General features: G+C 44.8%; 1 protein-coding gene across 1 annotated transcript in view; it reads left to right on the top strand.

The window, feature by feature from the left end:
• Positions 1–394: 394 nt before the first annotated feature.
• GLP1R (glucagon like peptide 1 receptor) overlaps positions 395–14,656 on the top strand; it is a 57,328-nt gene continuing 43,066 nt past the window's right edge. The window contains exons 1-3 of the mRNA XM_030558358.1: positions 395–520; positions 988–1,084; positions 2,767–2,877. Coding sequence (XP_030414218.1) covers positions 395–520; positions 988–1,084; positions 2,767–2,877 — 334 coding nt within the window. The remainder of the gene's footprint in view (positions 521–987; positions 1,085–2,766; positions 2,878–14,656) is intronic.

Here is a 14,656-nt window from a genome sequence, read left to right on the forward strand (position 1 = left end):
ATGCTGGACCATTTCTCTGAGACAGGATGCTGAGCTAGATGGACCATTGGTTACTTACAGGATGGTAGTTCTTATGTTCATAATCCAGCTTTTGCTAGTTTGATGTTTTTAAAAGACCACAAGGGAAAATGCAGGCAACAAGATGGGCCTGTCAGTGCCACCTAGGATGCCTACTACTCAATTCACTTGGCTTCACTATTGTCACATTAATCATCAGTGACCAAATGTAGAAACTTCTCTTCCTGAAACTCTGAGTAGTTGGCAGTAGGTGTCTGTGCAGAGGCAGGTCTCTTGGGGGAGGCAGGAACGTGTGCTACATGTTGGAGCAACTGCCACCCAGAAGAGACAGTTAGAGGGGAAATTTCACCCCTTGCTTTGGAGGAGCACTCGGATCATGTCAGCTGAATACGCTGGGTTCTCTTGGCCTCAATTTTGGGATCATAGAAGCTGCTGTTGGCTAGAAGTCCTTTTCCAGGAAGGTTCACTGATGTTCCTGCTCATTGAAAAGGTTTGTTTGGAGGTAATGAGTCAGAAAATGAGCATCACTTGTGACCATAACCTTTTCATGAAAATCTCCATACCGTGTCAGACAGGTTGTGTGTTTTGCATTGGTCATCTCCTTGGTTGTCCTGAGACTAACATGCAACAGAGGCTCTTTATGATCATGAAACTCAGGGCCGCCCAGAGGTGAGGGCAAGTGGGGCAATTTGCCCTAGGCCCCCACGAGAATATAGTATTCCATAGTATTGCAACTTTTTTTATGGAAAGGGCCCCCAAAATTGCTTTGCCCCAGGCCCCCTGAATCTTCTGGGCAGGCCTGATGAAACTCTGTATTTCCTTCTTCCTCTTTATATAGGGACCTTGACAGGGCTGTTCTAGTACTTGCAGGGTAGATCTAACTGGGCTACAGCTGTGTTTTTATTTATCTAGGCTGTTTGTGAAGCAGCTGGTTTGGCTCTTAAAGTACTTGAGACTTTTCTCTTACAGAGTGCATATGGGTCCCTCTCTGAAGTGATGCAGAAGTGGAAAGAATATCAGCTCCAGTGCCTGAAGTATCTGTATGAGTCACCTCCTCTTGTGGCAGGTAATGCTTAGCAGGAATGGGATGTTTACTTTATAAAACATCTGCTAATTGTGGCAAGGAAACACAAAGTCCTCCCTCTCCATAACTACATTTCCATTCTCATTCTCTCCAGCCCACTGCTTGTGTTGGGCTGCTTCCTGGGATAACAGGTTTCCATGCAGGCTGTGGGAGAGGAGATTACATGGAACGGTTCTGATATAAAACCTTGCATTGTGTCAGGTACCACAGTGTTAGTCTGTAGCCACAAAAACAACAAGGAGTCTGGTGGCACCTTAAAGACTAAGGGATTTATTTGGCCATAAGCTTTCGTGGGTAAACCCCCCCCCCCACATTTTTGCATTGTTGCATCTGAAGAAGTTGGTTTTTTACCCACGAAAGCTTATGCCCAAATAAATCCCTTAGTCTTTAAGGTGCCACCGGAATCCTCGTTGTTTTTGTGCTATAAAACCATTCATTTCCATGGCCCAAAGTATCCTGCAGTGCCATGGCTCATGTTTGGTTCCAAGGCAGGTGGTATTGTCAGTGCTGCCTGCAGGATGAATGCCACCCATGGAGTTCTGCAATGTGCCCTGCAGCCTTTCATGTGGAGGAGCAGCCCAAGGGAGATGATAGGTCCTAGCAAGGAGTGTTCTACAGGTATCTTCAAGGAGAGTCCTGCATTGGACATATAAGGCCATATTCCATTTACACTCGGTCCCCTTAATATACACCCACTTTAAGGGCCCTTTATCTGTCAGAGTGGTGTAAAGGGGCCTTAGTGTAAATGAGAATGCAGTTCATGGTCTCTATAGGCTGAAATGTTCTGTTGAAGATGAGGGCAGCTGCAATCTGTTCAGTGTTATGCTTGGCAAATTGCTGGGACTTGCTGATAATACAGCCCACAATTGGACACGCCATGGGAGCTCCTAGAGTGCCTCTGTGCTACAGTAAAGCTCTGAAAAGAACCACGCGAGTCTCAAATTACATTTATAAAATACTGTTATTAAAAATGTTGTTCGTTTCCCCATAGCTGCCTCTGTTAGTTGTATTGCTACTATGGAGTGTATAGTCATAGCAGTAGTGGGAGGGAGACATTCATCTCCCCTTGTTCCATCATGCTCAGAGTGATCACCTCCAAGACTGACGGTTTAATAAATATGAAACTGTAGCGTTAGCACATTGAATAAGCTGTAATGCTGATCTATGGTAATTTGTGTGGCCATATCAGCAATGTATCAATGTATTAGTTTAGAATTCACAACATCATGGTAGCAACCAGTTCTCAGAGAGAGATTATATACAGCATTCATAACAAGAATATGAGCTGCTGAGAGAACCAATGTGAGAGACTGGGCTGTACAAAGGCAGAGAGATGAGGAGAATACCTGGCACCGGGGCAGGATGGAAGCCTCTGGCTTCAGGTGTTGTGGCACCATGGCATGAGATCTTTGCGATGTCACCTCCGCAATCATCCTGTCCATTTGTTCAGTGAAAGAGCAGCCTGGGAGGTTCAGTCACTTCCCTTTATTCTTGTAAGGGGTGAGGATAAATGGTATTTACTTCCTCTTCCTAAAATAAAACAAAACCTTTTACAGTTATGTGGTGCAGCTGCTTCGCCTTCATTCCTCTTGTTTTCCGATGGTTGCTCTTCAGTGATCATGGTTCAAGGCCAATACTTGATCCCATTCTCCATCTCTCTGCAGAAGGCAAGTTCTGCAGCAGGACATTGGATGACTATGCCTGCTGGCCTGATGGGCTACCTGGGACCTATGTCAACGTAAGCTGCCCTTGGTATCTTCCTTGGGCCAGCACAGGTAAGGACCTGTCCTTTCTGGGCAAATCCAACCCCAAATGTGAGATGTTTGCCTCACAGCAGCCTGTTAAACTTCCTAGCTAAATACTTTGCCATTTTCCTTTTGTGGTAGGCGGTAGAAGAGGAGGGTGGCGTTATGCTGTGATTGGCACACATGAGCCAATCAATGTGTGGGTACCTGAATGGCAAGGAGCTAAGAATCAAGTAATATCTTATACTAACCAGAACCAAATGTGATGCCTCTAAATGCAAATCTAAAAACCTAGATAAAAGTTGTTAAGATGAAAGATAAATTGAAATGGGGGAGAAAGTGTTTTAATGTTCCTTCCTTCATTTTGCACTAATTTCTGGGATTCATTGCTCTCTGGTTTATTAGAATGTGGTCTGTGAAGAGGTGGTCACTGGGAAAATTCTGGCCTTAAAAATCTGTGATGGGACCATTATGATTATGTTGTCTCATCTCCTGCATAACTCAGACCATGGAATTTTACCCAGTGATTCTTGTATTGTGCCCAATGAGTTGCAGAGCATGTCTCTTTAGAAAGACCTCTAATTCTCATTTAAAGAGCCCAAATGTTGGGAACTTACCACCTTCCTTGATAGTCTGTTCGAATAATTAATTATCTTTTCTGTTGAATTAAGTACTGTAGGTAAGATACTAAAAAAAATGCAGATTCTGTATGCAATGGATTGTGAGAAAAGATGACAGGGAGACTGTTGTATCTCTCTGATTCTCTGTCTAGTTTTAAGCCATCTCTGGTGGTATTTAGAGTAATTGGGGGATCTGCCTTAAATTCTGTCATAGGTAAATTCTGAAACTGCCATCTACCAGCTGGGAGTTGCTGGTTCATGGCTTGCACGCCTGCTTGTCCCTAGTGTATCCTACACTGGGGCTGCAAGGTGGTGATATAGGAGCTGGCTGCACTGCTATGCACCAGCTTGGGGGACTGCATCACTCTCTGGGGGAAATCCTCAGCTGGGGAGATATGACCAGATTCCATTCCATTAGCCTGAACAGCCCAGAGTCGCAAATTATTTTATTGCCATGTAGTGGGTTGCTGTGGCATACCGAGGTGCGATCCAGAGTAATGAGTAGCTGTCACCCCTGCCCTGTAACCTGGGGTGCCCTTTACAATGCCTTGCTCCTCTCAAACAGCCTCCAGCATGTAAGTCACTCCTATCTGTGTGTGTGCTGTAGCCAGCCAGCCACACCTTGGTTCTTAGCAGCCATAAAAGTTATCACAGGGTGAACCCAACACAGTCCCAGTGTCAGATCTACCCTCCCCACGAAACGCATGTCCTGTACTGCCCAGACCTCTTCTGGACAGTACGAATATGTTAAATCCATTATTCCTTTAAGGGTATATGTGGTTACCCCAAAGGGAGTTACCCAGATATTTCAACTTGTTTATACTCGATTGGATAAAACAGTAAAACAAATTTATTAACTACAAAGACATTTTAAATGAGTAAAGGTAATGAGGTGTAAATGTCAGAAATGGTTATAAGAAAAATAAATTAGGCACAGTAAGCATTTTCTTTTTAACAAACTACATTAGAAACAAAGCCGTTTTTTCACCACATGCTTTCAGCAGTGTTACTGACCAAATTCTTTGTCAGGACCCCCTCCCCCAGAGTCCAACACCTGCTTCCTTTGTCTCTTCAGGTGCAGTGAATACGATAAGTAGAGGGGGGGGTCCCTTGGGGTGTATGTCCTTCCTTTTTATAGTGTCAGTTCCCCTCATAGAAAAACATTTCTAGCTGAGAACCAGGAGTCAGAGTCCATGTATAAGGATATTCCCTGCTGGTGGTGGTTTGTTTGTTTTTTTTTTTCACCTATTTGAACTTCCTTTGTGTTCTCCTCCTGCTTGATGATGATGACTGTTTACTGCTTAAATGCAAATTAAGTAGAGCACACATTCCTTTGTTTAGGACAGACCTGTTTACCAGCTTCTGTTTGGCTGAGGCTTGGGGTTTGGAACATCATAAAGGGGAATCTTATAACTTCACATATGATGCTGCCACACCTATTTTACCAGCACAACACTGATCAGCAAATTGAGTTTTCAGATGATACCTTAAAAGGCATGCCTTATACCAAGATTATTACAGGAGAGAGATTTTCTGTCACAGCTACTCACTCCTTTTTCCCTTGCTGTCTGCAATGACCCATACACTTTTCACATTACTCCTTTACCAGTACCTCGCTCACACTAAATATTCATGTTGGAGATAATCTTTTCCAAGATGTTTATTTTGTATTTGTCCAAGGTGAATACCATATTCTTACTCTGTCTATATTTCTGATTTCCCTGCAGCACTTTTGTAGTATTTCTCTGCTATTGGTAGCAACTGTCAACTTAGTATCATCTGTGAATTAATATGCTGTTTGTTTATCCCCTCCAGATCATTAATAAAGATATTAAACCTTTCAAGCTGTTTAAAGATTTTCTTTTACTAATGCACAGAATCAATGTTTACCTTCCAGTTACCTGACGTAAAAGCCCCTCAGATGCTCCAGAACTCTTTCTAATAGCTTTAATCTTTTTGGATATCTAATAACCTACTTATAGGATTAAATGCCTTCCCTCCAGCAAACCCATTTATTTTCAATCTTTAAGACTCTATGTGCAGTCATTTGACTGCTACCGTACTTGAAACCATCACTGCAAGAAGAGTCAGAATTTAACGCAATACTGTGGGGAATAAATTATCAGAATGTGCAATATCTTTCATATACTTTTGCAAATAAATAAAAAATGAATTACTCTGAAAGAGTATTTGAGTGAAAAAAATAGCAATGCTTTGGACTTCTATAGAGTATTGCACAAAAGGGTGGCAAAAGGACGTTAGACACAAATTAAGCCTCCCAATCTCCTTCCCTCTTCATTGCTGGTTATCCCCATTTGACATAACAGAGTTGGGGGAAGGAAGGGAGAACAAAGAAATAACACAAAAAGTTACTGTGAGAGCTGAAAATGTAACCTAGGAGTCTGAATTCACATGGCCTGATTCATCACTGCGCTGCACCTTGTGGAGTCATTTACAGCACTGCCAGGTGGGGGTAAAATGCTGCCAGACTAGAAGAGCAGTGTGCTTATGCTTCCTTTTCCCTGGAGAAAAATGTTTCAAAAGATGCAGTGCAACAGTGAATTGGGCCTTCAATTCCCTTCTATAACCACTGAACCACACTCATTTTTTATTCTTACATAATAATGCATTCCCATAAATCCAAAATAGGCTCCAGCACTTCTGGGTGTGGACCCCTAATTTTCTATTCTACACATGCTGAGAAGGGAGACAATGAAGTTATGAATGAGGCTTTGTTCAGGAAGCATCTCGAAAGGCTCTTTGGTGAGGTGTGATGTTACTGAGTGGGAAGTGCAACAGTTAACCATAGCTTGAGAAGTGTTACTCAAGCTATGTTTTCACTAGAATTGCTGCCATAGCACAGCTCTAGTGCTGCAGCTGTGCCCCTGTAGTGCTTCAGGATAGACACTCACTACAGTGGTGGGAGAGGTTTTCCCATCACTATAGTTGATCCGCCTTTCCAAGAGGCAGTAGCTAGGTCGACAGAAGAATTCTTCCATCAACCTAGTTCTGTTTACACTGAGGGTAAGGTCCAACTTAACTACGTTGCTCAGGAGTGTGGATTTTTCACACCCCTGGGTTGAACTAACTTTTTAGTGTCGACTAGGCCTTAAAAATATGCTTGACTTTATGCCTGGGGGTCATCCCATTGATGGAGGTTAGGATAAGCCTACACTTAATGCTACAGCAGCACAGCTGTGGTGCTTCAGTGTAGACACTCAACTACAGCGACAGGAGAACCCCTTCTGTCCTTGTAGTAACCCCCAATGTAGACAGTGCTAGGTCGAAGGGAGAATTCTTCCATCCTAGCTACTACTTCTCAGGAAGGTGGATTAAGTCAGCTTAACTAAGTCTTTCAGGATGTGATTTTTTTTCGCACCCTGTGAGATGTAGCAATGCCAATGTAACTTTTCAGTGTCGACCACTCCTTAAGAAGTAACATCTCTTGTCAACAGCTCAGTCAACTGCAGGATTTTGTTCATCTTCCTCTCAACATCTGCTATTGGCTACTGATCTAGTATAGCAATTCCTATGTTCCCAATTTGTGAAGTGAAGCTGTATCCATTGCAGATGCTATGGAGAGTGTGAATGCTGCTCCTGCTGGGGATAGAACATAGAAAGCAAAGTAAATGAAAAAAACTAGCAGTACTGTTTGACCTGGATAGTTCTCACATTAGGGCTTGGGATATATGTATTTTTTCAAGTAATTGCTTAATATGATCATTTTGTGTTAAAAGGTATTCAGATTCCATTTAGCCAGTTACATTAACAAGCCTGAACTGGTGCCAGTTGGAGTAGAGGGCTGGAAAAAGACCCCACACTGTGAGTGCTTGCAGTGAGAGATTTTGTAATGCAGGAACTCTTCTAGTTCATACTGCAGACTTGGCTAGCTTTGTATTTGAGCAGCTACTCAGTCTTTCTCATTCACAGGTCCCATTCTCCCTCACTCTGTTCTGGTGGTCTATCAGTCTTAGCACCAGCCTGACTCATGGCTTTGCTAGCAGATGTAGCTCTGCATGGTGACTAGCAGGACAGGAAGTTGAAAATGATGTGAAGATTCTTTTCATCCACTTAGCCATGAGCCCAATCCCTGATGCTGTCTGCAGTCTCCTCTTCCCTCTGTCTGCAGGCACCGACTTTTCTCAGGGAGGTGTAACTGTGGGTATGTCTACACTATGGGATTTTTCTGATTTTACATAAACTGGCTTTGTAAAACAGATTATATAAAGTCGAGTGCACGCGGCCACACTAAGCACATTAATTCGGTGGTGTGCGTCCATGGTCCAAGGCTAGTGTCGATTTCTGGAGCGTTGCACTGTGGGTAGCTATTCCATAGCTATCCCATAGTTCCCGCAGTCTCCCCCACCCCTTGGAATTCTGGGTTGAGATCCCAGTGCCTGATGGGGCAAAAATCATTGTCGCAGGTGGTTCTGGGTAAATGTCATCAGTCATTCCTTCCTCCGGGAAAGCAATAGCAGACAATCATTTCGTGCCCTTTTTCCCTGGATTGCCCTGGCAGACTCCATAGCACGGCAACCATGCAGCCCGTTCAGCTTTTTTTTACTGTCACCGTATGTGTACTGGATGCCGCTAACAGAGGCGATACTGCAGCGCTACACAGCAGCATTCATTTGCCTTTGCATGACAGCAGAGACAGTTATCAGTTGTTCTGTACCATCTGCTGCACCATTGTAAATTGGTGAGGAGATGACTGTTATCTGTCGTTCTGTACTATCTGCTGCTGTCATAGGTGCCCCTGGCTGAGGTTGGCCGAGGGCACAAAGACAAAAATGGGAATGACTCTCTGAGTCAATCCCTCCTTTATGGTATCTAAAAATAGTCAGTCCTGAGGAGAATATGGGGCAAGTGTACTAGAGAACCAGTGTATCAGAGAACCAGAGAGCACAGCCGCTCTGTGTCAGATCCCGCAGAAATGATGAGCTGCATGCCATTCATGGGGGTTGCCACTGCAACAACCCCCACCCGTTGCTTCCCTCCTCCCCCAACCTTCCTGAGCTACCGTGGCAGTGTCCCCCCCCCCCCCATTTGTGTGATGAAGTAATAAAGAATGCAGGAATAAGAAACAGTGACTTGTTAGTGAGATGAAATGAGGGGGAGGCAGCCTCCCGCTGCTATGATAGTCCAGGCAGTACAGAATCTTTTCTTTACACATGAAAGGGAGGGGGCTGATAGAACTCAGCCCCCAGTTGCGATGATGAGGATAGTTACCAGCCGTTCTGTACCATCTACTGGGAATAACCAGGAATCATTCCTATTTTTACCCAGGCATCCCTGGCCAGCCTCACCTGAGGCCAGCCAGGAGCACTCACGGGCTGATGATAAGGATGGATAGCAGTCATATTGTACCATCTACCACCGGAGAGGGGAGGGGAGCGGATACTGCTCTTCACTGCCGCAGCATTGCGTCTACCAGCAGCATTCAGTAGACATAGGGTGACATTGAAAAAAGTCAATAAATGATTTTTTCCCTTTTCTTTCATGGGGGGGGGGTACATTGACGAGATATACCCTGAACCACCCCGGACAATGTGTTTGACCCTACAGGCATTGGGAGCTCAGCCAAGAATGCAAATGCTTTTCGGAGACTGCTGGGGACTGTGGGATAGCTGGAGTCCTCAGTACCCCCTCCCTCCATGAGCGTCCATTTGATTCTTTGGCTTTCCGTTACGCTTGTCACACAGCACTGTGCTGTGGACTCTGTATCATAGCCTGGAAATTTTTTTCAAATACTTTGGCATTTCGTCTTCTGTAATGGAGCTCTGATAGAACAGATTTGTCTCCCCATACAGCGATCAGATCCAGTATCTCCCATACGGTTCATGCTGGAGCTCTGTTTGGATTTGGGACTGCATCGCCACCCATGCTGATCAGAGCTCCACGCTGAGCAAACAGGAAATGAAAATCAAAAGTTCACGGGGCTTTTCCTGTCTACCTGGCCACTGCATCTGAGTTTGGATTGCTGTCCAGAGCGGTCACAATGGTGCACTGTGAGATACTGCCTGGAGGCCAATACCGTCGATTTGCAGCCACACTAACCCTAATCCGATATGGTAATACCGATTTTAGCGCTACTCCTCTCATTGCGGAGGAGTACAGAAACCAATTTAAAGAGCCCTTTATATCGATATAAAGGGCCTCGTTGTGTGGACGGGTACAGCGTTATATCTGTTTAACACTGCTAAAATCGGTTTAAACGCGTAGTGTAGACCAGGCCTGTGTCCCACAGCATGGTAGCTTCTGAAACTGCCTGCATCAAACTGGTAGCCTATACTATAGTGCCCTGACCAGGGAGGGTCTGAACAGGCCTCTGTTGTATTCTAGAGTAAATAAGGGGAGTCAGAGAAAATTCTCCCATCTTTAAGGGGAGGCAAAGGCCTGCATTTTCAAATCCATGTTCCTGAAATTAAGTACTTAAATCCATATTTAGACACCAAGCCAGGAACATTCAAAGGAGCTGAAGAGAATTAGGATACCAGTTCCAGTGAATTAAACAACAATGGCCTGAATCTGAGAAGTGCTGAGCCACACTCCATATCAGCTTTTTGCCTGCTGCTAGATTTAGACCAGAGTTTTCAGTCCCAGCCTGTCTGGCTGACATGTGAGTTGATCAGCTAAGGTCCTGGCTGAATCTGCTGTAACCCATAGTGAGGGTTTGTCACTCATGAGCCTGAGACCGGAGGAAGCACTCGGCACGAGGGTTTAGTGCTAGTCAAGGACTTGGGAGACCTGGGGTTTAGTCTGTGTTCAACCACAGACATCCTGTGTGACTTTGAGCAAGTCATGCAGGCATGGATCCACAAAGGGACTTAAGTGTTGTGACACCAGTGTTGCAGTGCCTAGAAGATCACTGGTACAATGCTGCAATCCGCAAAGCCTGGGGTTCCTATATGATGAATGGGAAGAAATAGGCACCTAAAAATGCAATCCACCATAGCCAGCATGCTAGGTGGGAAGTCACCTAAGCTAGCCACTAGAAGATGCTAACAAGAGGGGTATGTCCCAAGCCCTGGACCTCTCAGGGTTTGGCACCTACGTCCAAGCACCTATCTTTGCTTTCAATCCCCACCCAGAAACCTCTCTCCTAGAATCAGGTGGCTTAGGTGTCTAAGTAGTTTCTTGGGAGAAGGAGTGAGGCACTGCATCATGCCATACGAAATGGGAGGGGGTTAGTGATGCCTGCCTTGTGACTTTAGCCCAGGGGTTAGCACACTCACCTGGGATAGTGGTGAATCCAGGTTCAATTCCCCACTGTCTGCCAGAAGTGGAAGAAAGAGTTTGAACAGGGGTCTCCCACACCTGTAATGAGAGCATTTCAACCACTGAGTTATGGGATATTCTGATGTGGGAGGTTTAGGTTGGACATTAAGAAAAATTTCTTAACGGTCAGGGTGGTTAAGCACTGGAATGAATTGCCTAGAGAGGTTGTGGAATCTCCATCATTGGAGATTTTTAAGAGCAAGTTAGACAAACACCTGTGATGAATGGTCTAGATAATTTAGTCCTGCCACGAGTGCAAGGGACTGGACTAGATGACCTCTCATGGTGCCTTCCAGTTCTGATTCTATGTGGAGCTCCATCAGTCTCTCCTGTTGAAGCTGTTCCACTTTGGATAAATAATTAGTCACTGGGCCAGACAGAGTGCAAATGACTCTATAGCTTAGTTGTTAGGGTACCCATCTAGGAGGTGGGAGGCCCAGGGTCCAGTTCATCTGCTCCAGGAACTGTTTAATTATTGATACACAGTGGAACAACTTAAACAAGAGAGTTTGAGGGACCCTATGTCAGTATATCCCATACGTCAGTTGATTAGGGAACTCTCCTGAGAGGTGTGGGCTTCTCCTGTTTGAGTCCTTTCTCCCTTTCAGGTAGAAGGGGAACTGAACTTAGATCTCCCACATCCTAGCTGAGTGCTCTAACCACTAGGTTGCAAGGAGGGCACTACCACCACCTCCTACATCTCAGGTTGCATTTTGAATGGCCCAGGCCCAGTAGGTGCTCAGGGCACACTTACCAGACCAAGTCCCGCAGGGAATGTAGGCGTTTGCCTGCCTATCTTCCCCTGGTTTGTGCATAGCTCTTGAGCTTAGCTGGGAGACAAGTGTCTGGATGCCTAGAGTAAAGCAGCAGTGCACATGTGCATGCTGAGAGGCAGAAACGTAAGCACCTAGGGAATTTCTACAGCAGGAATTTAGGTGCCAAGTGAGTGTAGGCACCTACAGGGTTAGGTGGCAGGTGAGCAGGGGGCATATTGGATCACAGTGGAGCCTAAAACTGGGAGTTAGATGCCTAAGTACCTTAGTGAATCTGGGCTGTAGTGTTTCTGTAGCTCAGTTCCCCATCAGTAAAATGGGAATAGTAGTGCTGTCCTACCTCCCAGTATGCTTGTGAGGATAAAATGCATTAGACTGTGAGGGGATCAGATGTGGTGACGGAAGCCATACAGGTAACTTAGCTAGACAGACTGTGGTTTAGAGCAGTTCATGCTTCATTGCATATTGAGTAGGAGGTGAGCAGCTGCTGTGTACCACATTCCAGCAGAGAGGCTCAGCATCACAGTAGGGATGAGCAGGCCAGCGTACCAGTCACTAAAGTACTACCTTATTTCCGTCTTCATTATGTGAAGTACCAAACATCTGCGTCCCCTGGTACTTCAGCACAAGCTGGCACTGTGTGTGTATTGCAGTTGTCTAGATAATGTTTCCGAGACTGCGTCTGGCAATGATGGCAAGATGTACTTTAGGGGATGCTTCTCTGTTTTCTATGCTTGTGGGCAAGTCTCAGGGCATTCTGCTATAGGGAGAATTTGCTGATTGCAGCATTTCAATCAAATTACTTTACAGATGACGTGAAACTATTTTTTTCCTGTTGAGGCTGTGTAGTAAATGTTCGTCTGATTTACATGAAGCAGGACATTTATATTCCTGCTGCATGAAGCTCAGATTGGGCCACCTGACACCGTATTGGAGTCCTTCTACCTAACTGTTAAGTTGCTTTGGTAACCCAGAGCCATCTCCATTTCCTATCTGCTGTACGTACTTATATTTGCTCCACCACTGTAGCAGCTGAGCACCTCATGATCTCCAAGGGATTTATCCTCACAATACCTCTGTACTCCAGGGAAAGACTATTATCCCCATCTTACACATGAGGAACTGAGGCACAGGGAAGCCAAGGTCACACAGAAAGTTGAGTAGAGCAGAGAATTTAATCTAGGTATCTCAAGTCCCAGCCTAACACCCTAAGCACTGGCCATCCTTCCTGTGATTCATTTTCAGTGCTCGTGAACACAACTTGTTCATCTTCTCAGGAGCCCAGTAACACAATGCTTAGAGAGCTATTTCAGATAAAATAAAGCCTAACCTGAACTGATGCTCAAAACTTAATCTTCAAAGTTTGAGGACCCTGGGATAAAATTTTCTGTTTTTTTATTTCCGTAGCCTCTGCATTTTCTGGTCTCAGACAGGGCTGGGTTGGAAATGTTGAACAAGTTCTCTTGTGGCTTCCCTTAGTCCTGACGGAATGTTCTAGAGGACCTGTTCCCATGAAGTTTCCAGCCCACGTTTAGACCAACTCTGAAGTCCAGAGAAGCCAAGGTAAAAGCTTTGGATCAGGTCTTTTGTGAACACAAAGGCTTCAGAGAAACTTCTGTCTGAGCCAAAGCTTTTGAGATTTGATCACTAGTAAACCTACAGAGTGACATTTTGCACTCAGTTACATAAAAGTAACCCTACAGAAATCTGGTAACCATAAAATATGGCTGAAGATACTGTGACCTTTTTGTAGGCACTGAAGTCAATGCATTTGAATGGGTGCAGTTGTGGGGGAAACACTGTACCTTGATGTACCATCAGTTAGGAATATTACAGGAAAATAGCAGTGCCCTTTTAGAGAAAGCATCCACTTCCAGTTACTGCCACTGGCTATGCATCTCAGTATTGTTACTTTTTTAAAATTTAAGGCCAGTTGCCAATAATGCTGTATGGACCTGGAAAGCTTGGAGCAGCAAGTACAATTCATTTTACATTTATGTCCTTTGGGGTTCTGATATTTTATTGTTTAATGGCACTAAATCCTCTTAAATAGAAACTCTTCCAGAGATAGTGGTTCCAAACACGACTTATGTGCACAGTAACCACATCAGTTGTTTTTTATGTATACTGGGGCACATAAAGGTTAGCTGCAGCCTGGTGGAGCATAGCCATGTCTGAGTACCATATGACAGCTAATGTGTTCCCTCTCTTCTTATTGTTTCAGGTAGCTCAGAAGTTAGTGGCTGTGGGTATGTGTCTGTTCATTTAAATTACATTATTTGAAACATAAGCATTAAGTAGATTATAAGGAAACACCATGTCCAAGATCTTTGGTTACTACTGATACACACATTTAGTAGTTATAAATAGAGATGACACCAGCTCACAAAATTCAGATCCGGTGCCAAACTCCCCCGAAGTTTGTGGATGTTTGTATCCAGGATTTTAGTTGAGGATCCATCCCTAGCTATGCTGTCTGATTCAGGTGACCTCCTAATCTACTATGATCCTGGATAACTTTCATTTAATTCAGTGGGCTGCCCAGTAGCAGCAGGCTCTGCAGTGGCCTTGTAACCTGTCGAGACAGTGGTCCCCAAACTTCTTCTGTCACCCCACTCCACCCTTACCAGTAATGGAATTTATCCACGCCCCTGCCCTCCCTCTGTGAGCTGTGGTCGGGAGCTGGGAGCCAGGGGCCAAGCCACAGCTATGCTCAGGGCCCAGGGCAGGGAGCAGAGCCATGGTCAGGGCTGGGAATCAGGCTAGGGTGGGGGTAGAGCACCCTGCCGCAACCCCCTGAATGTTCCTCTGCTCCCCACCTAGGGGGCGCGTGCCAGTTTGGAGACCTCTGAGTCAAGATGATAGCATAAAAATAGAACTCTCACACAGTGCCTGTTAGAACATTTTTATGCAGTAGAGACCAAACAGATTCCAAATTGTGGGATTGGAAGGAGCAGGATATTTTCCCCCAGAAGCTTCTTTAGTTTAGTCCTCCACAGCAGTAAGATCTCCTTTATTTTAAAAACACCCTCTAAAAGGAGTTTCATGTAAAATGTGGTATAAAGTAAAGGTGGGTAGAGGGTTCACTACACTTTCTTTCCCTCTTACACCAAAATTAAGTTTGTAGTAGGCTTTCAA

This window comes from Gopherus evgoodei, chromosome 3 (assembly GCF_007399415.2).
Source record: "Gopherus evgoodei ecotype Sinaloan lineage chromosome 3, rGopEvg1_v1.p, whole genome shotgun sequence".
In the NCBI taxonomy this organism is placed as follows: Eukaryota; Metazoa; Chordata; order Testudines; family Testudinidae; genus Gopherus; species Gopherus evgoodei.